This window comes from Rissa tridactyla, chromosome 8 (assembly GCF_028500815.1).
Source record: "Rissa tridactyla isolate bRisTri1 chromosome 8, bRisTri1.patW.cur.20221130, whole genome shotgun sequence".
NCBI lineage: Eukaryota > Metazoa > Chordata > Aves > Charadriiformes > Laridae > Rissa > Rissa tridactyla.
The window spans coordinates 55,844,171-55,871,047 of NC_071473.1; the positions used below are offsets into that span (position 1 = coordinate 55,844,171).

Here is a 26,877-nt window from a genome sequence, read left to right on the forward strand (position 1 = left end):
TTTTTTATCCCCAGTTCACTGCAAACCCAGAAGAATTAAATAGAATGAGTTAAGGTATTTACCTGTTATGAATAGGTCCTCTGAACTTTGGGTCAAATTTCCTTGGTTCACCTGCATTTAAAATAAAACAGCATAAAAATATGTTCTTATTGAAAATAAAATCTATAGAGAGGGGTGTGTAAACTACAATCTTTAAAGAACATTTTCCATATATTCCTATTTAATCAGTTCTGTTAAAATCATTTAATGCAGGCAATATCAGTAATTCACTGATACAATTACGTAGTTTTTTGTAGATGAGATCAAAACTTTTTTCTTCCAGCTTAAAAATTTTGAGGGCCTCACATTTAGCACATGTAAAATTACCTTTAATGTACATCTTATCACTACACCTATGCACAGTGTTCACCGTAGAAAGTTGCTGATATTTGAGAGACAAGGATTATGTCTCACAGCCGCATGCTAAGTGTGTTGGCAGCGAGTGAACCTACCTCTCTGAAGCTACAGGCTAAGTCCTTCTGATTTTTCTCTAAAATAACAGTTTGGAGTCATGTCCGTACTTATTGTTACGCTCACAGTCTTGCAGACTTACTCTTACTTCCCACCGCTCCGGTTACAGGACTTTACAGACAGAGAGTTGCAGGTTTGCCCTTTTTGCACTGGGCCCAATGACAGAGCATGGCTGCAGACTGCAGGAGGTCCGTGCTGACCTCGCTCTAACACCACCCTGCATGGGACGGGTAACTGCACCAGCTTTCTCCAACTCGCAGACGAGGTACAGCTGCACAGCAGGCAGAAGAGCATGTGTTCCACCCATCTCTTAACTCCCAAGTGGATACACCCACCACCATTTCCCAGCGCCGGAGGCAGAGTGGGTTTAGTAAACGTTGGTTACGGATACATCCCTGAACATGGCTGTTGCTCTACATGAATCTCAGAATGACTAGAAGGTCAAGTTAGGTCCCCCCTAGAGACAGGTAGTAACATCTGGCCAGAGTTTGCAGATGGAAGGAGTCAAACGTGATACATTTTTCCGCATGGCTATCCTGGTTAGCATAGTTCCAACTGATTCACTCTAAACAAAAGCAAACTATATTAAGAAACTGCCAAATACTAACCCACCGATCTGTGCATCAAACTTTGGACTTGAGTAAGATGAACTGCAGTATGAGTTCACTCAGGAAAGAGTAACAAAAATTTATGTCAGGATTTAAATTTTCAAGTTTCAAGCTACCGTATGAGAGAAAGAAGCAGCCCTTCATTGAACAGACCAGGATTTGGATTTTTCTTTTGAAGCTGGCTATTTAGCTTTATGGGATTTTTTTTTTAAGTTCAGTAATTATGGAGATTTACTGAAGCAAACGTTGTGCAAGGAAAATTACTCCTTCATTCAAATGTCAACACTACAATACAGATTACAGTTTCAGAGTACTTTCTCACCTGCTTTCTTAAGGATCTCCTCTTCTGACTATACCTGGTATTAAAGGGTGTTGCCAGCCTAAGCTTTCCCCCACCCACAGAAAAAATACTTATTTTCTTCAATTAGAAAAGAATTCAGGAACTTCTCAAAAGCAGAATTTACTTATTAACTAAATGCCAGACTTTGTTCTTGGTTTATATCAGAAAAACCTTATCAAAATACACAGAGACCGGTACAATAAATACAGCACATAGTAAAATTCTATTTGCCCTTCATCTAAGGTGTTCAGGTTCACCTTACCAAGCTCCTAAAGTAAATACATTTTAACACAGAGAGACTGGTAAAGCCAAAACCTTGTGCGAGTGATGTGACAGCAGTGCTGGGGAGTGGAAGGTGTAGGTTATGCTGTTACATGGGTACTACTGGAACCCACCGTGGTCCAGAAAGCAAGTGTACCACACACAATACCAAACAGAGACAGCCAAACAGATCTCCTAAAGCCCACCTCGTCCCACGCTGCCGTAATTGTCTGGTTCCAGCCAGCAGAGACCTTGTGCGCCCACGTGGATTTTAACATGCTTGTTTCTTTTTATCTTTTCTCACATACTATGCATTGTTTACTTTCCAGACAGGAAGGAGTGATTTCTGATCTCCTTGGTATGGCAACAAGGTAGATTTTCAAAAGCACAATAGACTTTCAGCAGGGAAGCTACACACTTTTATTTTGCTTATAGAATTTTCTGCAGTCAGTCTGTGTTGCACTGGGAAAGCTTGTTGACAGGGGCAATCTCATCAGCTTCCACAAGGTCTCCATTAAGCAGAATGGCTTAATAACATAACCAGCTGGGGAAGATGCAATGTGTTACCACAAGTGTCCTTTCCATAATAGGATGGCTATTTACACAGTGTCCATCATTGTAAATAGCTCGAGTTTTGTTATTTATGTCATACCTGTGTGCTTCTGAAATGGAACACAGAAAATACATGTCAAAAGATACATGTATTTATGGAGCACATTCAAGTGTAGTGGGTGAACTCCACAATACTGCTATAATGAGAACTAATATCCACTAATTAATAGGAGAGAAAAGAAAAACAGACAAAGCACTCCAGAAAACAAGCTCTGATTCAGATGGAGACGTCCATCTCCGTCAGGCAAGCAGAGGGATGCTGTGAGATAGCAACAGTCATTAACAGCAGTAAAAACACTGCAGAACTGCAAACTTCTTTGGAGAAGTGCTCCTGGCTGCCGGCAGTCAGCGCGCCAGCATGGCACCGGGCAGCTCAGACTGCCTCCCTCTGCTGCTCAGCTCCTGGGATAAATCCACCACAGAATACGGCAGGTAACTCCATTCTAAGTTAAAAATACATTAAAATTCACTGACAGAAGTAGTCTGTAGTGTCACTGGCATATTCCTTACCAAAACATGGAACATGGAACAACAGAAAACCGCTGTTTGTTGCATTCTCATTTTTCCAAGTTAGATATCAAATTCTCTACTTAATTACTACCATTGTTTAAGAACTGAGAAGATCCTTTGGGGGTGAGGTGGCAATTATTTATGTCATTAGTATTTACATAGCTCCTAGTAAAAGCAAACTACTTCCTTAGCTATAAAGCCCAAACGTATTTAGAAAGCAAATTCCAAGTTTAAGAGTTCAGTAGGCATAAGGAAGAAAGCAGTGGTGTGGGATAATGACGGTCATCTTTTTGCTAGGATTAAAAACTGAGATTATATTCTCTCTTTGCAGATGAGACAGATCTATTCACAGGCTGCTTTATAATAGGAAAATTTTGTAAATTAAATCATAATATCATCACAAAAACTATTTCACAAGATATTTCATTCGCCAATTCTGACTTCAAACAGCATATGAATTTAATTGTTGTACTTTACTACTGAATGATTTTTAAAAAACAAATCTAAATTACTTATCTGAAATAAAAATGGACAATACATATATAAAGTTTACATTTGATTTGCATTTTAAATAAACTTGCAAATGTCATGCTGGAAAAGAATTAGGATATTGCTAATAACTGAAGAAGTTATAGAGAACCATTTGAGGCTGGATCCAAGCCCATTAAAGTCAATTGAAATAACCCAGTTGAAATAAATGAGGTTCAGATCAGATGCTTAGGAAGTGTCATAAGAAAGCAGGTAAATTACCGTGTTTTCCATAGTAGTTTTCTTCATCTCTATCCATGTTACTGTACCTGGGTCACTTTAGCGAGCTGTGTGAGGCATCAGCTGTGGACTCCTGTGTTGCTAGCACACTTTCTCCAGCAAGCACAGATATACAAAAATACTATTTAAATCGATTTTAAAATAAAGCTGAGCGTCAGGGACTCCTCCAATCAGAATGGAAATTCACAAGGTAGGCAGGCCTTTCTCTGAGTAGAAAGCCATCACTGGGTGCCTTGCACACCTACTCCAGGCCAGATGACAGTATGAAAGAAGAGGAAAAACTTTTACCAGCTTGTATTAACCTACGATGTATAAGCAGAAAGGGAAATGCCTGCACCTAAATACCATTTGTAAAATAATCTTACGCAAGTCAATACAACCGAAAAAAATACTGATGATTTGGTAACTGAGAATAAAGTATCACACTGCTGGTAATTATTGTGCTTTTGTAGGCTGTGCTACTGTGAGAGAAAATAGTTTTTCCTTGTCACAGGTGGCCAAATCTTCCTTCCTCTCCACACCTGACAAGCTCCCCCAAAGTAACGCAAGTAGAAAAACAAGACTTATTCTGACCTGTTTAAGTCTAAAATGTAAACTGTCTGCTGTATATCAAATTTTCATTCTTGTCAAGTGGAACATTTATCTGTAGAAGTAGTCATAATTTACTAAACTATTTCCTTAATAAAATGTACATTTCATATTTCTGCATAGCACAAAAGTGCAGAACAGGAGCTGGCGCTAGAAAGTCTTAGAATTCTAAGTTAGATAGTGTAATGCCTACATAGAGAAAGAAGTACCAGGCATTGTAGTTAGTGCGTGAATCCGAAAGTCTGAAGCCATTAAAAAACAAACAAACAAAAAAAAGCTAGCAGCCTCTCCTTTTAGCCACAAAGGAACAGAATCCCCTTGTGGTGATCCTGACCAGACTGAAATTTCCATTCTCTGTGGAATATGATTAAAACAGCAATTGTAGAACTCTGTAATGAGAAGCACATACACTTGTATAGGCATTTCTGCAGTAATTTTACAGACAGGGCAGAAGTACATGCAGGAACCACAAAAATAACATTTTGAAGTCAACCCTGTCATTGTCAGTACACAATGACAAAGAAGAATGATCTCATAGTTCACAAATGGTGCCTGTGATATGAAGTCACAGCCCATTTTGTTATTACAGAACTTAGCAGCAATGTTCTAATGTCTACCAAATGAGATATTTAGTAGAACCAGTACCAGTAAACAAAGGTAAGAACAATCTGCTGAGGATGTAGACTGATTTTTTGTACAATATTAAACGTTGATTGAACTGCCTCCCAAGACTTCCTGCTATCCTTAGGCAAATACAGAAAAAAAGAAAAGCAGAGAAGCCGATTGACTACGATTCTGTGCTCCTACTCAAGTTGGCACCTCCGTCAAAGCTGCTCAGAAAATCTCATTATAGTACAGTAACAGAAGGCCCCAAACAGACAGTGCTAAACACAGATGTACAACCAACTAACATGGCGTTTCCCCAGCAAGATACCACATAACTCTAATAAAATGCTATTTCTACTTTAATAACTATTTGTTTCTTCAGGTTTCTTCCTTGGTGTTTGGTCATCGATTACATGTGATGTGCCTGTGGCTAGGATCGGTGTGGCTTTTCAAGAGAATCGCACTTTTATTAGAGAGGCGTCAGAGCAGTACATGTATGTGCTGCTTCCCTCTACTGGAATAAATAGGGATGGTCGAGTAATCAAAAGTACTGCCTCAGCAACAGTAATGCCTCCTTCAGGGTACACGTACACTATCTGCTAATTTAATGCTCGGATACAAATACACAAGCCAACAAATCAGGCTGCTAATAAATGCTCGGGATTTATTAGGAATGAATGAGATTCATCCCAGCTGATGTTTGTCTAAAAAATCATATGAAGATTTCGATGCTTCTGCCTTTCTATTCTGGGGAGGAGTACGAAAAAACAAAATAACACAAGTTCTTGCATAATTCTTCTATCCCTTTCAGAAGCAGAAACTTCCTGATATATATGAAAGCCTAACCTTTGCAAGGTTTACAGTCCAATTTTGCAAAGGATCCAAATAAATGTTTGAGACACGCTACTGTTTAGTAGCAGTTAATTTAATTTTACTTAAAGATTTTTTTTTAGGCAATCTTAAGCTATGTTGTAAGTCACATGTAATGTTCCTTACACAGAAACAGGCTAATGATACTAGTAATATAAAATAATACATTATTACTGTATGACACACGTGTAGAAGCACTCTAGTAAGTCAAAATGTTGACATTAATATAAAAACTGCTCTTCCAGTAAGTCTTGTACCTGGTTTACAGGCATACTGGATTTTTTTCCCCTTTGAAAGATTCAGCTATAACTCATTAGAAGATCATACACTGGTATACACATAAATTTCAATTATAATAAAAGCACACTATGATTCCTCTCTTGTGTAATAAGTCATACTAAATGGTAGATTTCTTTGAAATATCTCTTATCATGACAGTATGAGTCTTTTGTTTGTTGCTCTGTCAGTAAGAAAAGCTAATGAGGGGATGAATAAAACTCGCCCTGAATTCCATTTTTAAATTCCAAAGACAAAAAACTTTCCTGGCTTTGGGTTGCTGGGGTTTTTTTAAATTTCCTATTAGCCATTCATGCAGACAGATTTTTGTTTCCAGAAACAAAACAAAAATGTGTTCATCTTTTAAAAGTTGAGAATTCAGCATAAAAGTCTCCGTGAATGGATACGACACATTGAAATGTGACTCAGCAATACCATTGCATTAAATAATTGTACTAGAGTTTTAATGTCTTGATCCTCTATTAAATCACAGGCTAGACTGTGTATGTCATGTTTGTCAGGAACCTTGCATGGCAGGAGAAATTCTCTTGGTTGTTTCTTCGTGTGCCCACACATGCATATGAGCTCTGGTACCTTGAACATTACAAATTGATAAATATCCAAAAACTAAGTAAAATATTTTCCTTTGCACTTGAAACATTAATTTAGGTTGAACAAAATCGTACAAGTAGAAGCTATTGGGGACAATAAAATAACTTAAGAAATGGCAACATTAGGTGATTAAAGTCAGGGCTAGAGAGACTCTGGGTTCCTATAGTGGAATCCACAGCCTTATGTCACATAGGCCACCTAACAACAGCAAAACAGAAGTCTAACAAAACAGGATAGTGGCAGCCAGCACGCTGAGGCAGGCGATGATTAACTTGCCAGTAGAAGAACACCAAATAAATAAGTGCATCTTCAGTGCAGCTCTCTACAGGTACTCAGAATCATAGAATTGTTAGGGTTGGAAGGGACCTTAAAGATCATCTAATTCCAACCCCCTGCCATGGGCAGGGACATCTCCCACTAGATCAGGTTGCTCAGAGCCCCATCCAGCCTGGCCTTAAAAACTTCCAGGGATGGGGCTTCCACCACCTCTCTGGGCAACCTGTTCCAGTGTCTCACCACCCTCATGGTGAAGAACTTCTTCCTAACGTCCAGTCTGAATCGACCCATCTCTAGTTTTAATCCATTCCCTCTAGTCCTACTGTTACCCGACATCCTAAAAAGTCCCTCATCAGCTTTCTTGTAGGCCCCCTTAAGATACTGGTAGGCCACTATAAGCTCTCCTCAAAGCCTTCTTTTCTCCAGACTGAACAACCCCAACTATCTCAGTCTGTCCTCATAGGAGAGGTGCTCCAGCCCTCTGATCATCCTCGTGGCCCTTCTCTGGACACGTTCCAGCACGTCCATATCTTTCTTGTAGTAGGGGCTCCAGAATTGGACGCAGTACTCCAGGTGGAGTCTCACCAGAGTGGAGTAGAGGGGGAGAATCAGCTCCCTCGACCGACCCTCTGGCCACGCTTCTCCCGATGCAGCCCAGGATACGATTGGCTTTCTGGGCTGCTAGTGCACACTGACGGCTCGTGTTGAGCCTCTCGTCCACCAGCACCCCCAAGTCCCTTTCTTCAGGGCTGCTCTCAAGCCAGTCATTGCCCAGCCTTTATCAGTGCTTGGGATTGCCCCGACCCAGATGGAGGACCTTGCACTTGGTCTTGTTGGACTTCATGAGGTTGGCATGGGCCCACCTCTCCAGCCTATCAAGGTTCCTCTGGATGGCATCCCTTCCCTCCAGCATGTCAGCCACCCCACACTGCTTGGTGTCATCAGCAAACTTGCTGAGGGTGCACTCTGTGCCACTGTCCATGTCGCTGACGAAGATGTTAAACAAGACCAGTCCCAGTACTGATCCTTGAGGGTCTCCACTTGTCACTGGCCTCCACCTGGACGTGGACCCATTGACAGCCACTCTTTGGGTGCGGCCGTCAAGCCAGTTCTTCATCCACTGAATTGTCAGTCCATCAAACCCATATTTTATCAGCTTGGAGACCAGGATGTCATGCGGGACAGTGTCAAAGGCTTTGCTCAGGCCCAGGTAAATGATGTCAGTTGTTCTCCCCATGTCTATTGATGTTGTGACCTTCTCATAGAAGGCCACCAGGTTTGTCAGGCACGATTTGCCCTCGGTGAAGCCATGTTGATTGTACCCAATCACCTCTTCGTTATTCTTCTGCCTCAGCAGTGCCTCCAGGAGGATCTGCTCCATAATCTTACCAGGCACAGAGGTGAGACTGACTGGCCTATACTATGATTCTATGATTGGATAATTAACATTAATAACACTGAAGAACCAATATTGATCCCAATACCAATACAAAATATACAAGGACTATACTCAGCCCATTCTCTCAGCAGGAAGCTGTGCACTCCCAGCAGGGGACAGCAAATGTCAGACACTGCGAGCGCTGGGGCTTCAGGAGAAAGGGAAGGGCTCAGGGGTCCGGCACCAGGCAAAGAGTCCTTGGGATCACAACTGTCGCAGGCGAGAGAGAACGTCCCTGCAAACTTTCTAATTTATATTGAGTTCATGGTATGAAATAATCCTGTTGGCAGCTTGGGCCAAGTGCCCAGGTCTCGCTCCTCCTCATCCCTGCACCTGGTGAGCTCAAAAACACTGAGACCTTGAAACCTGCACGCAATAGCTAGCCATAAAGTAAATATTTTCACAAATTCAGATGCCAGAGTCTTCTAAAAGTGTGGTACTTGGGTACATAATTCAGGGCAAAATTCACAGCCCGGCATCCTTCCCTGGAGCTTCTATTAAAAAATAAAATTTAAAAAAAAAGGAAAAAGAAAAAAACACCCAAAACACCCCAAAAAAACAACCAAGGCATTTTTTTCCTTAAAAACACAGGTGCCACAAGAGATGATGGTGCCTGTGTGCCACTAAACAAACAGACTGCTCCAGCCCAACATGCAAGAGATCTAAATTCAGACACACCTTGCAGAACAGGAGGCTGGAAGACATTCCCTTATGGCAAACAGAAAGGTACTCCATGAAGCTGCAAGAGTTACTGTCAGAAAGAACAGCGTTACGTATACGTTCGGGTAGCTCACAGTGGATCAACCACAAATCCTGTCCCTACTCCAATATTTAATATGTAACATACAGCCAGACCAGCAAGTTCTTTCTTTCCAATATAAAAAAATCATTTTTCCTTCCTTTAAATGTTTTAACTAAAAATTTCTTATTATGGTATTACACAGAAGTTAGGGGGTTTTTTCTGCCAGATGCCAGAAGTACTCTATCGTTCATCTTATTAGAAATTCCCAGAATGCAAAGCTTCAAAAAGATCTAACTGGTGGCTTGGATTGCATTGCTAATAGTAATTCAAGAGGAAAGTTATTAACAGTAATGAAAAACCATTTGCTCTATCATATGACAATCACTCAGACTTCAAAGTAAAATGTTTTGCAACAGGTTTTTGATGAACTCACAAAACAGGAACGGCAGTAACAAATAGCAACTAGGACAGGCAATTTTTTGTAATGCACAGTGCAATAAATTTCCCAATAAGCTACACACCCAAGGGAACAACTCTTCATGGTGCTATATACTTGCTACTGCACAGGATCAGCATGAATTCATTCCCTCTCTGGAATTTTCAGGAAGATTAACACATGGGGAAAAAACTTGTGATTCAACAGCAGAACAACTGACACTGCTGTAAATGCTCTCCGTCTTCTACATTCTCTAACCACTCCCACATGATTCTTCCAGTTCGTTCCCATGTCCACACATTCCTTTCCTCCTGTAGTTCTCCATCAGCTTTCCACTACATTTCCTGTTTTTCTGGAAAGGCAAAAGGATATGCAATGGGTGTTTTGGAATTACACTGGCTGGCCACTATGCTCAGGTTATTTGTCCATGGACAGCCACCACTCGGAGCATTCAAGGGGCTGACTAGGTAGACAATGGTCACACAGGGCGCACTCATGAACTAGGCAAAGCATTGAAACCCAAATGACATTTGAATCCAGTACGGCCTTTATGCTACTGATATGGCTCATGACTTGCAAAAAAACGAGGGGTGAAGAGGGGAGAGGAGGTGACAGATGAGACAAACAGATCACCTCATCACATAAGTGTCCTTTTCTTTACACAGTTGCAGGGACGCAAACCTTCACATGCAAGTCACAGTTTTCCATCCACATTCAGTCTGAGTTTCAAAAATGACTGCCACTGTCTACAGTGGAGCTGAGGGCATTTGGCGCTGCTCACAAACGAAGTATCACAAGTCTTACTGAAGGACATGATAGAAGAGGGGGGAAAACACAACACAGTGAAAGACGTGGGTTTAAGGAGGTTTCAAGATGACCAAAGTACTATGTACTTCTGCGCCAGTTTTACTCATCATCCAGACTCCTTCGCTTCCCAACCAGTCCAGGCCATAAGCACTACATATGTACATATCATCAAGAGAACTGTCTGGGAATCCAGAGGTCAGTGACGGTCCAATGGAAATGGACGACCTTTTTTCCACCGTGCAAAAACTAAGCACGAAATTAGGCTCTAAGTATCTAAAACTTTAAAATGAATGTTATTGCATTGTCCTAATTAGTCATGTATCCAAAGAAGCATGATGTTCTCCATGTCACAGCCACACAGCAAAGTGAATGACAACACCTCATACACCCAGCTGAGTATCAGTTTGTCCAAGAATTGTGCAATGTTTTTTTCCTGAGGTGGTGCCTGTACAATTAACATGTTCACTTAAGATTAGACAAAACATCGAAATCTGTTTGACCAGTGTGGTATGATCAAATTTCAAACGTCCCCACCTAACATTCTTCTGATACTAGTGATAACATAGGCTGTTAGGCAGATTTTAAAATATACCAGTTGTCAAACTAATGACGGAAAGGGGATTAAAAATGTGCATGGTTTAACATACTACAACTTAATCGATTGCTAAACTGCAATTCTGCCATGCAATCAAGAAGACTGATAGCCAGTGGAGGTTTCACATTTCCCTAAATAGTAAGTTTGCGGGTAGTTTGGACCACCTACATAGCTTCATTAAGGCTTCCACTTCAATGTGCTTGTTAGCGGTTCCCCCCAGATTCTTCTTTAGAGATGGAATAACGTCTGTTCTTTTGTCTCACATCTTCCATTTCTTATTCTTTTTCTGGGACTATTGCAGCCACAAGTTCCGTGGAATTTCCAAGCAAAAACACAGCTACCAAGATGCTTCCAAAATGGAGCAAAGTGTGCGGGAAGAGTACGTCTCGGCAACCTCAACTATTCTGTGATTCTATGAGACATTTTGTCCAAGTGAGATCAGGCCCAGAAGACTGGGTGAACTCTAGGGAAAAGCAAGCTGTTATCATACAGTTGTTTGATGCAACTGTTTTGTTAAGTATCTCCTTTTCCCAACATTTATACTTGTTAATCAAGCTGGGTGCTTGGTCTTGAAACATACTCTCATGCTTTAGGAAAAACAGCATCTAAAATAAAGTCTCTGATGATGCTTTAACTGGAAAAAGTGATGATTTGAAATAAGAATCAGATGCTTCCTACCCAGGATCAGAAAATGCCAAATTTCCATTTCCAGGCTGCTCTACGCCAGTTGATCTAGGACAAGAGACGCTAGCCAATTATTTTTTCTGCTAGCTGAGTCTCTAGCCCCAAATGCTTTATACCACTACATATCATTGCAACCTTTTCTAGTTTATCTTATGCTGTAAAATGCTGCATGCAGATACCATACCATCTGAGACTTTTTCCATAAATCATTAAAATAACATTAAAATAACACTTTCATAACCTCAGGAGGAGGATATTATCTATCAGCATTTACCATTAATAATTAAACCACTGCACTGTTTCTGCTAGGAAAGGAAGTACAATTATACGCATTTTTCATATATAAAAATGTCACGAGGAAACAAAAGCTGGATTATTCTGGACTTTGTCTACATCATCTATTTGCCACTATTTTATTAGCACAAATGCATTCAATAACTTTGCTAGCAAAGGGACAGTCAGACCCACAACCTTCTGAATAAACCAATGTCTAATTCACAAAAGCCGTCTTGAAACTGCAGTAATCAGAGCTTTAACACCAATGCATGACTTTGAGAAGCTGTCCTCCTCTGTATACCAGGCCTTTTCTAATGGCTGCTGATTTAAACTAAGAATGGCCAATGATTGTCTGGTTTAGGTTAGCTGAATTTGTCTAGCGAGCTAACATTCTTTGTGAAAACTGGACATCAAAAATCCTAATGTAACATGTTGTTAAATTTTCCAACATAAAACGTACATAGCTACCGTGTGCCTCATGTTGTTCCATAATTCAAAATGTAACTAATGTTTTACTTTTCAGTTATGATTACTTATCCAGTTCTCAGATGGCAAAACAGTAAGATAAGGTTCTATCCTTTCCTCTTTTTTTTTTTTTCTTTTCTATCATTTTAAAATGCAGCTTGTGTCTTGAAAACGTTTCAGACCTCCAAATTTTGTAGACAGTTACGTCAGTTTTATCTCCCTGTTTTGGCTCCTCATGTCTTGAAGGCTCCATTCCTGCTGTGTACTGCCCTGGTCCTGGCGTAGGACACATGTACTACCCCTCCATTTCAGCCGCCCTCTGGCAAGCTGCATGTTGAGTACGTGCAGCAACCGGCGAGTTCACTTTTACAACTAGGACCCCACTTTTAGGGTGTTCCTCTGTATTCCTGCAGGTGAAAACAGGAATTTCAAATAATCTTCTGGTTTTTGGGCAACAACAACAAAAACTCCATCCCTATTACTACAAACTAAATGAGCCTGATGATACTGAAATCAAAGGGAAGGCATAAAATAAGCAAGATCACCTTCAGCTCTACAACAAGTTGGAATTTATTGTTAAGGGAAAATTAGATTATTAACATTCCTCTACAACACATTTTTAAGACTAACAAAATTTATTCCACTAAATATTTAGCACTGTAGTGGACTCTGACCTTTGATAATGACTATAATTTCCTGTGAGGCAGAGGCTTGGTCCTATGTGATTAATTACTTCAAAATAGAGACAATTCATAGATTTTCAAACATGTTCCTTTAAGAACTATGATCAAATAGCAATTTAAAATTGGCTCTTACTGCCTATTTTTTTATACTAACAAGTATCCACTATAAAACTATGACAGTCTATGCAGTACCTTCAAGTCACAACTTATTTAACAAAGTCAAAATTTCTTTTAGATGTAAACAGAGTACTGGAAGCAGCATTGCAAATCACATTTTCCCCTCTATTTGAGTAGAAGTATTTGAATAAGAACTTTGTAGTGTCGGTCAGTTCAAAACCAGAGAAATGACATGAGGGTATGCCTTGGTGTAATCTACTGACAGAAGCATACACATTAAGTTCCACTTCTTTGAACAACACTAAGAAATTACAATAATTTCTAAAAATTGCAAGCCGGACATCCTGATTCACTCAACAAACTACTGTCTCCCAACCTTTGTTTTTCAATAGAATACACAAATATTCACACCCACAGTCCTTTGTTCTGGGAGAAAAGGGGATACAAGTCTATAAAGTACATTCTTACAAAGTCTCTGGGAAAATTGTCGCTAGTAATTTAATGCATGGCTTTTGGAAACTCCAGCCTCAGCCCTCCAGTCCGTGAGAATCTGGCCTGGAAACTGCAGCCAGCTATGGTTAGCTGCTTGCAAGAGAAAACAGAAAAACATACAGAAAATCTCCCTGCATAGCTTGGGGAATTAGTAAAATTTTACTTATTCCGCTTAACAAGTCTTTGGATGTCATCATTGTATTAATTATCTTTATTGGCAAGCTGTTGCAATGCATTTTCTGTGGTGCCCTCCACCGCACGCCCACATTTCGTATCTGAAATAAAACCATTGTTTTTCTTAAAAAGAGACTAAAAACTGGAAACAGCAAGGTGTTTTCTGCCTCTAATTCAGTTCTATGCCTTAGGCATAGCTTTTTGGACCATGCATGACTAAGAGCAGTGCAAGTGCCATGGCCCTGCAAGCCCTCTGCCTGGCTGCAGGCTGGGCCTCAGCATGGCGCAGCTGAGGGCCACCCTCTGTCCCCGAATCTGGAGAGGGGTGAGGGCCAAGCCTCCCAGCCCTGAGCCACAGCTCCCGCTGCATGGCAGCCATGCCTGTGCCGGGCCACCAGCCTGGGCTGTGTGCCACACACCGGACACCTGGCCAGACTCGCCCTCCCTGCTGGCCCCCAGCCACCCCAAGGTGGAGGCCTTGCTTGGCCCTACTCACCACCAGGCCGGGCCCTCACTCCAACCACCCCGCCGGTCCCTGGCTGGTCACCAGCCCTGCCTCTGTGCCGCAGGCTTGCCGAGGGATGGCCAGGTCTCACTCCTGGCGCCAGGCCATCCCTGCCGGCCTCGCCTGGGCGCCATGGCACAGGCCGTGGCACAGGCCCTGCCCGGCCAGCCCAGCCATGGGGCTCCCCGCCCGGATCCCCAGCAAACCATGCCATGACAGCAGGACGACAACATGAAGACTGACTGTGAATTTTTTCTCACAGACCAACATATCAGAAATTCCAGCATATTTAACATTAGTAAAACATTTTCTCTTAAAAGAATGCCCTCTACAATGAAGGGTTGTTTTGCCCAAACATTGCTGAAATACCAATAGATCATATATGCAGCGCAATACGTGGTAAATTACACTACATTAGTGTGGACAATTTAACATCTCACAAGTACGTTGACAGTTTAAACCATTTCCAAAAGCTAGAAAATGTTTTATTTTCCCTCTACAAAGGGCATTTTTTCAACCATGCACACAGTTTCACATGAAAGTCTAACTGCCCAATTGCATGACCAATTTTTGCACTTGGTTACTAGTATCTGGTATGATATTTGAATACAAAAATAATTGGTTATGCTTTAGACTGATTACAACGTTAGGCAAACAATAGATTTGTCCAGAAAATTATTAACTCACAGATAAGATTTAGAAGCCTTATCATTAGACACTTGCTAATTCACTGTCTATCCTCTGAATAGATATGCACACCTTTTAGAGATATTCTGTAAAAAAATAAAAAGAAAAAAGAATGATCTAAAGAAAACTATTCAGATGGAGATTTGGTGACTCATGACTATTGCTGCTTTAACAGAGGTTAAAATTTATGTCTGTGTAACACTGTACATAAGATGCATTATTATGAATGCCTGCCTTTCTGAAAGCAGTCTATGCACAGCACACTGTCTGGTACAATGAACAAAGAACCAGCTATCCGTGGTTGTTTTTGAACCATTAGATATACAGTTACAAGTGGAGTTTGTAAGATTATGTTAATTAGATCCAGTATTTTAATAGGCAGCCACATTTTCTTTTATTTTGCCTTCATTTCTGAGACTACTGCCATTTACTGTAGGATGTGCTCTGCAGCCTTACCAGTGTTAACAATGGCTCTGTGTATCTGGAACAGTGAATATATTCACAAAAAGATAACACAGGCAGATTTAATTTAAGAATTTATTTGAGCAAATAAATCTCTTACAGTTGCTTAGAAATGGTCAGAAGTGACCCTTTGTTCCAAGTTTTTTCCACTTATTAATAGAAAACAGACTTCCACTATATTCTCTATTTTGTCTTTATAAAAAATCCTCTGGAATCAAAAGCTTGAGTTCAAACAAAGCTAAATGTGTTTTTATACAAAAGAAGGGGACTGTGACTACTGATGTTTTCTGTTTCTATAGACCCCTAAAGGCACAAAGTGTTATGCCAAGTTGGTCTGCATCCATTGAGCCAGGTTCTATTCCAAGGTTATAAGACTATTAATAATTAAGTAATTCAACATTAGTTAAAGGTTTTCATTCCTAAAAGGAATTTGTCAGTGTTTCCAACATATCCAATTAATGAGATATTGTTACACTGACGCAGAAAAAAGTGTCTTCATACATCTCATTATCAGGCACTACAATAAAAAAAATACTATTTCAATGGTGACCTGAAAATTGTTTGAATTATTTGGAATGCAAGAGGATTAAGTCTGAAAAACTTCACATTAGCTAGAGATCTGAAAAAACTGATATATGGTGACTCTTTAACCTGTACAAAGGCTAACTTGCAATGATATTTTGCAGACATGAATACCCGATCCTCTATACAGAGCACTGTGCATTATGAGAAAAGTCTTTCTATGAAACAACCTGTTCTTGCAGAAGCAGGTGTCCAGTTCCTTTCTAAAGCACACGGAGCTGGCTCAGATTCCCCCTTCCCCACCAATAGCAAAATACATGATGTGCTCAATGTAAGAGACTTGGTTTATTATAACTGGTTTGCAGATTTACCAGTCTGCGATGCAATTAGGAACACGTTTTCTATTGCTATTGATATATCAATTTAGAACCAAAACAGCTGAAGAGTATAAACCTGGATGTAAATTCACAGACACAACAGCATAAATAACAGTCCTGAATGCTCAGTCTGGACTGAAATGATTATAGGAGTATACTCCATATATAAGAATCATTAGATGCCGATCAGCCATAAGGTATGTGGAATTAGTGAAGAGGTAATTACAAAAGATAAAACCTGTAGGAACATTTCTACAATGCCTTCTACAGTCTAAACATGCTGTTCAAAATAAAGGCTACTTAGAAAGGCCAACCCAGCCCAACATTTGCTTCCATTATAGGAACGCAAGTAGTAGCATCTTAAAAAGAAAATGTTCAGGGTCCAGAAGCTGGACAGTTTGTCAAATGTAGATGCCATTTCAGATCCTCACTGTTATCTAAGAGGGAAGAAGTACCCTTACAGGCTTTGTAGCAACTCCAGGCTACTACTCACACTTTACACACAAATGACATGAAAAGTGTATTCCAGCTTCTGGGGCAGGGTGGGGGGAAACAAAGCCCACTGTGGACCCAAATATTTCACGTGAATGTTTAAAACATGAATATTTAACAGGCTGAAAAGTAACTTGTGTAGAAGAAACACCTCAAAGACAAATCAAAACCAGACCAAAGTAGAAGGTAAAATATGATTTGGGGAGATTCTCAGAATACATATTAATCTTAGCAACACCAAGACAATTTTTAAAAGAGCTGCAAAAACATGAGAGAAGATGGAAGCCATAAAAATAAGGATTTGTTTTACTCTGCTGAAAGATCAGAAAACTCCTGCCCAGCCTCAGAAGTAAAACATGGAGTTTAATCTCCAACGTATTCCCACAAATTGATATCTTAAATTGATAAATATTAATAATTGCGTAGATCATAACTGGAAACTAGAGTGCCTGCTCTTATAAAAGACTATTGGGACAAAGTTGTAATAACCTGTGAAAACTGTGAAATCATAGGAATCAGAAGCAAAATAAATCCTGAAATGTGAACATTTAGTATTATATTTTTGTTGCTGAATCCACTGCAATGCTTTTTTCTATTAGGGGTATCTGGCTCTGAAAAGTATAGTCAAGAACAATTATAATAATAAGCAATAAGTTATTATTGTTGTTATATGTCCCAATAAAAACTGTATTTAAAATGGCACACGTTAACACCCAGGTTACTTCCACTTTTCTCTGCCACGTATGAAGTCAGTTATTAGTACGCAGACAGCAAAAAGATGTGCTGAAGGACAGTCTGCCTCTGATTCTTGCCAAATGCTGCAAAGCACATGAGACTAAGATTTGGCCATGAAGGTGCTGCTAACATGCTTTGCTAGGCTGAACTTTACAGCAGTAAGACAGGTGCTAGTGGCCAGTAACTCTGCTACTGGTGCCATGAAGAACCCTACTCTGTCCTTCCCAATGGTACACCGACAGAACACGCCTGGGACACGTTTACTTGCAGACAGGGCAGGTCCCAGAACTCTTTTCACGCCCTTTAGATACCATGCTTAAATTAGAATTGAGCTTACAGAATGCATTACCCTAGTACGTTAATCTAATCTCTTGAGACCTTGAGGCAATTGCACACCAACATAAATTTCATGGTCTGCAGTCTGAGTTTGGCTTCTACAGTGAACCACCGCACCGCAGCATTCATTCTCATGAGCATCTGGTTGGTACGAACAAAAGGTATTGCAAAACTAAACTGTCAGTGGGTGAAGGGAAGATTTCATAGTGCGTGCTTATACCCTACTTTTTCCTTAGCGTTCTGTTAATCCACTAATCTCTTTAAAAAAGGAAAGTGAGGAAGAAGACACTACATCTGCACTATACTACACATAAATGTGAAATATGTGAATTTATTATTAGCACTCACTAAATATTCCAGATCTCTGGAGAAGCTAGAAAATACTATTAACTAGCAATTTTGCAATTATTGTATTTTACCTACAATTTGTTTCCATGTGTGTCTGTGAGCAAACACACACATAGATTTAAAATCGTAATTGGAAGGATTTTCTTCACTGTGACGCTGAAATGCAAGATTTTAACACTCCAGGTGACATGTGTCCATGTGTTATTGCATGATAACGCTTGCATCACCTACACTTAGCTAGCAGACTACACGCTTCATTTCTAGTTCAGCAGAAATGCCTGTTCTGTTAAAACAGTAATCCCTCAGGAACAGGCAGATCTTCATGGAATTCCCCTGGCTCAAGTACAAGCAGAGTATGTGCAAATATTCATAAATTATATTCCAATCATCTGTGTCCTCCAACGTTCCAGGCCCTGTAATCCTCTTCCTTCTGTACCACATGTCCTTCAATCCTCGTTTTCCTAGTTCACATGCCCTTAAATAATCCTCCATCCTGAATCCCAAATTATTCTCCCTTCTCTTCCTAACCACCTTTTTATTGTCATTCCACTGAGCCATATATATATGCAACAGGGCAGCGGCTGGGTGACAGGTTTTCATTCTGCTCAACCTTAGACATAAAAATGTTTTATACATCTAGTATTCACAGACCTCACGTTAAGGAGGCTGTAATTCAGTCTCAGTTACGGTGGTGTTCTCAAACCATTCACATCACACTCTGTCGCTTTAGGATGCCACTTGACTGAATTACTGTTTGAATTTCTTTCGTTGCCATTAAGGGTGAGTTCCCTAAGAAAGTGCAAAGACTTCCACAAGCATTCAGCAGCACACCTCAGTGAAATAAAGGTGGAAATTATCAACACAACTTAATCAGTTTTGTTTACATTTCTATCAAAAGGTTGAAGAGAACATTTTCAATAATCTTCTGAACCTCTACTTTTTTCCTCCCTCTGTTGTGATAAATGTGTACGACGTTTTAAGAATCTTGGTGTTGGGCAAGATTGTGTTATAAGGAGAGGGAATTCTAAAAGACCAGCACAGAGACATAATTCTGTTTTAGAAACAAGACTTCTAAAGATACAATGGGGAGATAAAGCAAAACCTTCACTAAAGCTGAGCGGCACCTGAAAGAACAGCACCAAATTCTCCGCACGCATACGCCCACCATGCCTGCTGCTGGAATCCACGGGAGAGGCGTCCCTCTCGCCGGGGGAGAGGAGGGCAGATTCTCGCTTCTGAAAGGTGGGGGATGATGACAACAGAAGCAAAGACCGGTCTAGGCCTTTAAAGAGATTTCAAGATGTAATTAACTTTTAGTTAGATTAAACTCTGTTGGTTTTGCAGGAAATCAGTTTTCTGTGGGTAGAATAAATCTAAGGACCCCTAATATTTAATTTTGACAGAAATTAAACATCTATTGCAAAAAAGGTAAATGCCATGCTGACGGCGCTGTAGCGTAAATATTGTTTGTCTGAAATCTGAAAACATGATCTTTTGGTGTGTACTACACACTGAGGCTACTGAAAAAACAAATTGCCTCAGAGCAACTCCAGAATCAGTATCCCAATAAAAATGCCATTACGTATGCTTCTGAAATCCTTTTTGTGTTCCAACCTTTTGCCACACGTTCTATCAACTGTTTATTTCCATTATTAGGCATGTTAACGTTTTTGTTTCAACTATCAGACGGCCAAATTTTGAGATTATATCAAAAGTCTGAGAGGACATTCATACTAAGGGATTTGATTCCATTTCTATTTTTACAGTAGTATGGGCCATTCTCCGGTCTAAATAAAATGGTATAAATCCAGAATAACTCACTAACTTCACTTGACTTGCTACAGTTTTTAATCTATTTAGCCAAGATCAGATTTGTGCCCTGACTTGCTTAATTTGTTCCATGCAGCGCTCTCAGGCTTCATTAGGTTTGTGTGATATCACACCAACAGACTGGAAATTCTTTTCTCAAGAGAAATACTAATCACAGAGTTGCTCAGTTTTTGTGTTTAGAAAGTGCATTGCCTAAAATGGAGGTGGGCTTACTGCCACTTTGTGTGATTAACACCAGACTATTTTTATTGGTATTATACAGACTGTTTACCAGCTCAAAGAAGGGTACAAAGCAAAAAATAAATGTTACAGAAACACAGTAACACGTTTTAAAAACTAATGTAAAATCACTGACAGTTGTAACTAGTGCTTCTGTAAAACGAGAATGTTACAACAGCTATCACCCCCTTTGGACAATATTTCTGTTGTCTACTAAGCTACTACACATTATTATAGAAAGGTCTCAAAATTGAAATTAAGTTGGAGGTCCTAATGGATGTGGCATTGCATGCTCTAGTGGCAGAGACGGTAGGGTTGGTGTTTTGTTTTTGTTGGGGGTGGGTGTGTGGGGAGGTGTTTATATATATGGTTGTACTCGATGGTCCTTTCCAACCATGAAGATTTGAAGATTCTATGATTCTATAAACCTGGAATTAAAACAGTTCTTGTCTCTAAGAACCTGGTATAATATTTTGAAATGCTGTGTTTGATTTCCTCTAAGGCCTTTTTTTTTTTTCTTTTTTTTTTTGATATGCGACATTGTAGAACTGGTTCCAGCTAAGCCCTTTTAAGTTACAGAAGATTGAAGAGAATGTCTATACTCCCTCAAGCCACTAACACTATATGCTGCTTTGAAAACAGCAAAGAAAGCCCTTGGTATTCCAAAGAGATGATAAGCCATTTTGTATTATTAACAAGTACAATCTTGTTAATAATAAACAAACACAAAAGTTATAATGCTGCTTGTATTGATTAAAATACCATTTATTGGTGCTAACACTAGAAGGAAGAAGAGGACAGTATGATAATCTGACGTTCCTTCAGATGCTGGGAACCCCAAGTTGCACAGTGTTGCACACCGACCTCAAATCACAGCATGGCATGCTGTCATCTGTGGAGAAGTTCGTCAGCATTTTGGTCTGTAGAGGTCTTAAAGGATTTTCTTGGAAGAAAACAACTCTATTAAATATTTCTACTGTCAAAGAAAGGATGCTGACATGAGAACATGCTTCTTCACTTTAAGGTAAAGCCAAGGCCATGCCGGTGGTGTCAAGGTGGCCACTGCTGGTGCCTAGAGGCTCCTCCTTTACGTTGGCCAGGTTCTCCTGCAGCCAGAGGACACACCACAGCCCTGAAGACTGAGCCGTCCATGCGGCACGGCATAGTGCCTTTCCAGGTTAACTGTTATGTGGATTACTAACACCGTGGTGTGCAAGGGTCTTCCAGAAAGGATCGCTACAGCTGCAAAGACTAAATAATGTAAACAGATATATTTTTATACTCAGATATTTACATAACTCCTGTAGTTTCACAGCCAGCACTTTTTAAAAGAAAAGTCATGGAGTGACGTTAAGGATTAAAAACTTGTGGTCATCCACATAATGGAGCAAGGGGAACAGCAGTAACAAAAACCCTCTTCCACTGAGGCACCGTGTTGCAGCCACAACTCTGCGGCGTCAAGCTTTAGCCTCACTGAAGCATCCACTCACCAGCTGGAATTAGCATAGCTCTAAACTTTCAACAATGAATACTCACATACATCACCAGAGCATTTGGACTTTAAAGGTATAGATATTAGTCTTCCCATGACTATGGATATATTTACTAACACATTTTATTAATGTGAACACTGTTTATGCATGCATTTATCAAGTATTCTACAGTAACATTTGCAAATCTTTTATCACTTGCTCAGTTAAAAGGACAGATTTCTCTCTCTGTTCCACAGGAAAGGGCCTGTGTTTGTCTTTCCCGTAAGCTGAATGAGACTTGAACTAGACTGAAATAACGCTTCAGAAACTTCATCTTTCTCTACTTCATCTAAATTCTATCTTCTGGGTGTTTTTTTTTTTTTTTAAAAAGACAGATGGAGTTCTTAAAGAGCAACTCAAATGTGTTGCAATCACTACACACAGCAGCAATTCCAAGAAAACCTACAAACATTTGCACTGAAAATAGCAAGAGTGTTGCATTTATCTGATGTTTTAAGCAGCAAACCTTATGCTACAGAAAAAGATGCCAAAGAGCAGAATCTAAAGCTTTCTGACTGGCCTTTTACTATTTTCTGAAAGGTTTTCTCCACTGTAGTAATCCACTATAGGCTGGCCTGAGGTGAAGGGGCAGGTCTATAAACTCAATTAGGGGCCTAAAAAAAGAAACTATGAAAACTTGAGGGATCCTGTTACGAGCAGACCACTGCAGGGACAGGAATGTAAAAGTTGGGAGATCATAGTCAGTAAGCCAAGGGGAAAACTGGACCGGTAGACGGGTACATTTGCTTGCTGGGAAGGTTTGGTTTCCAACCTGTGAGAGCACTGACTTTATATTGAACAGCTGTCATCTAAAAAAGAAATAAATATATATATATATATATACATATAAATAAAAATAATGCTACCACAGAGACTTGAACCCAGGTCTCTCCTCACTCCAGGAGCTTTCCTACTTGGGTCTTTTTCATGCTCCTGTGAGTTTTTATTGCTGTGAATCCTGCTTTGCATCCTGCTCCATGCCCTGCCTCCAGAACAGAGGAACAGTTACTATCCAGCCTAGCCTGCAATCTAATAATTTGGGCTCTTGTCTAGACTATGCTGATTGCACCCTCACCGAAGGGGGGGGCACTTTGTTCAGGACTTCCCTTAGTCTTCCAGCCAGAACATCCCCCCGTGGGAACCTCCCTGTTCACGTTTTACAGCAGTAACCTCTTCTGAGATCTGTGCACAACAGCTCCACGTAATGTGAGCTCACGATCAAGTCTCTTAAATTCTGAATCCCGACAGCGCTGTAGACATATCCTAGCCCTACCACTCCCTGTCAGCCAGCTATAAAGTACCCCACGCTCAGCCAAGTTGTTTTCTTTTGTTTTCCCTTCTCAGGGAAGTTTCTTGCTTCCCATTGTTTTACACGCCTCCGATTACATTTCCCTACAGGAATATTTACTTACACATTAGTGATAACAGCAAGACAGTCAGTCTCTAAATTAGACTTAATATTCAATTTACCTAGTTTTATTAGCAAGTGAGACACGGGTAAATAATTTTTACCATCATAAAACAGTAATTAATTGAGCACGTGTATGCTCCTTGTTCAAGACTGTTGAAAGTTATGCTAACATCAATCTTTCATCACTAGGGGTGCTCATAGAAAGCAGCTCCCATAAGCTGTCAGACACTGAATAGCAGCGGGCAGAAGGAACACAAGAGGACTCTGAAGGTCAGACTGATCCTCTCTTCTCCAGGGCACCAACTTAACAATTAACAATTGTTACAAACATTTGCAGCTTGTCTGTCTGGGTCTAGATAACTTCTTTGAAGCCTCACCAAACTCCCAAGACAACAGACACTTTTATCAGTCTGACCTCATGGTTAGAAGTGACAGTAGAAGACATCTACCCTACGATGTTCTTCCTTCTTTCAGAGGACAGACTACTTGTGGCTGCAGGACGCTAATTACACCTGCACTCAAGGCATATATCTGTGGCAATGAGGGGTGATGGGACAGTCACCTTTAGGGTGTCTTCACCACAAAAGGTATAAATCAGAAAACAATGGAAATCCAAATAAATGCAGAGGGTTCTTGCTTTGAGTTATTTTTTTTACCTCCCACTATATCCAGGGTAGCTCTTGCTAGATCTTTGTTCTTTATCTTAATGCTGGAGAAGAGGATCACTGACTGCTTCCAGAACACCTTTCCGCTCTTGAATAAAAAGCCCGTGTTTCAAATGTCCAGAAGAAGATGAAGGGAGATTCATGAAGAGAATCCCTTTGTGGATTACAGGTAACAGAGAGGGAACTTTGCATCCCCCGTTCCCTGTAGGTAAAAGGCATTCCAAAGCACACAGACACCAGATCAGCAGGAGGGTTTATCTGTTCAAAAGCCCGTCCACTGACGAGGAACACATGCAGCCAAGACACCACAATGGCTCAGAAATACCCTTGGCTATCATGACCTGCATAGCATCTGAGTAAAACTTCTTTATCCAGAGGATCACCTTTACAGCATAAAATAGCTGACAGAAACTGAAGAGAGAAGGTTTTGAGCTATGTATCTCACAAGACACATTGAGTACAAAGAAAATTTATTTTTAAGGAATTTGACAAGTGCAGACAACAGGAAAACAAGGTGAAGAAATTTCCATGGTCTAAAACGTAATGATTTCTTCTATCAGAGACAGATATACCCTTTGGAAAGTTAACTGGGCTCAACGATAACTTTCAATAAAAATTATCTAATCGTTCCTAGACTTATTGAGTCTGGTTCACTAGAATTCTGTTTTTACTGAAAGTATAAGTTAAACTAACAGTTATATAGTGATACCATTAAATTTAGCCCTCTCACTCTAACAAATACTCTCTTGGTCAGGCGAGGAGCTGAAGGAAGCAATTCTCTGACTATATAGCTATCCATGTTTTGAGAATTAACTAAAGGAAGTTCTCTGAGTAATTTATTAATTAACATAGGAAAGAAAAACTAAAGAATGTTTAAAATCTTAGTGTTATATTAAAAAATTATTTACGATATAAAAAAATTCTTCATCCATCAATCCTAAAGTATCCAATGAAGTAAAATTTCTATATACTGGCACAGGCATCCACAGACTTTTTTTTTTTTTTTTTCTTTTTTAAGACTTTAAAGATTACACTTCTACTTAAAAATCATTGTGCTATCTGCTGCTACTTCAACACGAGCAAGATCTTTAACTGAGAAGAAACAGAAGAACAATACCTAGCTCTCATACAATGCCTTCATATACAAAATGTTATAGTTTTCTGTAATTTATAATCGGTGAAAGGACTAAAGAGTAACTTGCCCAAGGTCATCCAGAAGACTAGTGGCAATAGCAAGGTTAGAACAAAGATTCGGCAAGTCACAGTCCAGCTTTCTATCAGGCTACACAGCTGCGGAGAAACCAGAGCTCTGAGCAGACGCCAGAGCGTGTCCAGTCTGGTTCAATACATACTGTTTCCTAACACCACTCCACCCTGTATGGGATGACTGCAATTGTCACAGCATTGTTACTCAGCCATCAGTACAAGAGGACCAAATGTCAGATTAAACACAAGGTACTTCATTAGGTAGCGAGGTAGTTGATGAGACAAGTCCACCACTACTCCCACATGCTTTCTACACTGGCTTTTAGAAAACCACGTTAATCCTACTAGCAGCCATCGCAAGTTTAACAGGCTGACAGTCTGTGACGCGGCGTCAAACATACATTCACCCTTCTGTGCTCCATACTAGTGTAGTTGTATTTATACAGACCATGGCCACACAGCAGCTTCCATCACGGGATATTAAAATGCTCCCGAACTTTCACAAGAGGAACAAGAGCTACAGCTTTTTGTTTAAAAACACTGAGTTGTAAACACCTGTAAACCAGAAATTTGAAGCTATTTAACCCAATTCTACAGCAGCCCGAGGCAATTCATGTCAGAGTTGCCAGCATCCTTCCATATTTGCGGCTGGACAGCAAGCCAGCTCGGCAGCCAAGCTCGCCAAAGACAACACTCTTTATTTTGTCCTCGGGAGAGTTAGTTTTCATCAGTCTGAGCACAAGTCCCCACAGAAAAGAGAGGAACGGCGTACACACAATGAGACTGCAGAAGGCCTGGCCTTGACTTCGGATACTGTGATACTGCATCCAAAGGGAAGCGTTACCCCATCAGGTGTGTCACAATCATAGAATCACTCAGATTGTAAAAGACCTTTAAGATCATCGAGTCCAACCAAACTAGCCATTTCACCCAGACTTTCTGCCAGATCACTGTATGAAAGCGTAACGATCAAGAAAAACACAATTCCCACTGTTACTTTAAAAGAAAGTTAAGTTGCATAAATAAAACATCATATCACAGCTATTTCAGAGAAAAAGGTTACTGTTTTAATATACAGTTCAGGTCAATGCCAAATAGTACATATACTGTTTTACAACATTACAGAACAAAACTGGTAAGAACCTTTACAAATTTATAGAATTACAGATGCAAGAAAGTTACTGTTATTTTTGAATGCAGCTATGAAGGTTAACTAGGTTTTAAAGCTTTAGGATATTTTTTAATAGCAGACAAACGGAGGAAGATGCTTATCGTTTATAGTCACCATAGATTTACATCAGGTTAATGGTAGCCTTTAATAATGCGTATTTTGAATTTACTTGCAAGAAAACCTGATGTCTGTAACTCAAGTAAGAGTTATATGTAACTCACAGCAAATAAAATTGGTTTAAAGTCAGTCATTGAAAATAGGGGATTTTCTTCCCTTGTGGAATGTCACGAGTCCATTAGTGTCAGAGTTTGATACTCTCTGACCAGGTTACTTTAGATATTCCACACTAGGAGGGTTTAATGTTTAGTATCAAGTTTACTTATTTGATGATATTTGGCATTCCATGGGTTTAGCAGAGCGATGCCACCACGTACGGAAATCACAACGCAAGCACAATATAGCAATTGCAATGTACAGTTGGATCACAACACAAATGTGATTCCCAGCGCCTGTCGCCATGTGCTCCATCATCACAACACTGGGAAGAAATGCACGAGTCAAAGCTAGCTCAAGCCCATGGCCCTCTTTGAAGGTCCTTTTGTTGGTCGTTTTCTTTTTAGACTTCATGATGGG

General features: G+C 40.1%; 1 protein-coding gene across 1 annotated transcript in view; it reads right to left on the reverse strand.

The window, feature by feature from the left end:
* SLC44A5 (solute carrier family 44 member 5) overlaps positions 1-26,877 on the reverse strand; it is a 91,986-nt gene that overhangs the window by 49,589 nt on the left and 15,520 nt on the right. Inside the window, exon 2 of the mRNA XM_054212512.1 lies at positions 63-111. Within this exon, the coding sequence (XP_054068487.1) occupies positions 63-111 (49 nt within the window). The remainder of the gene's footprint in view (positions 1-62; positions 112-26,877) is intronic.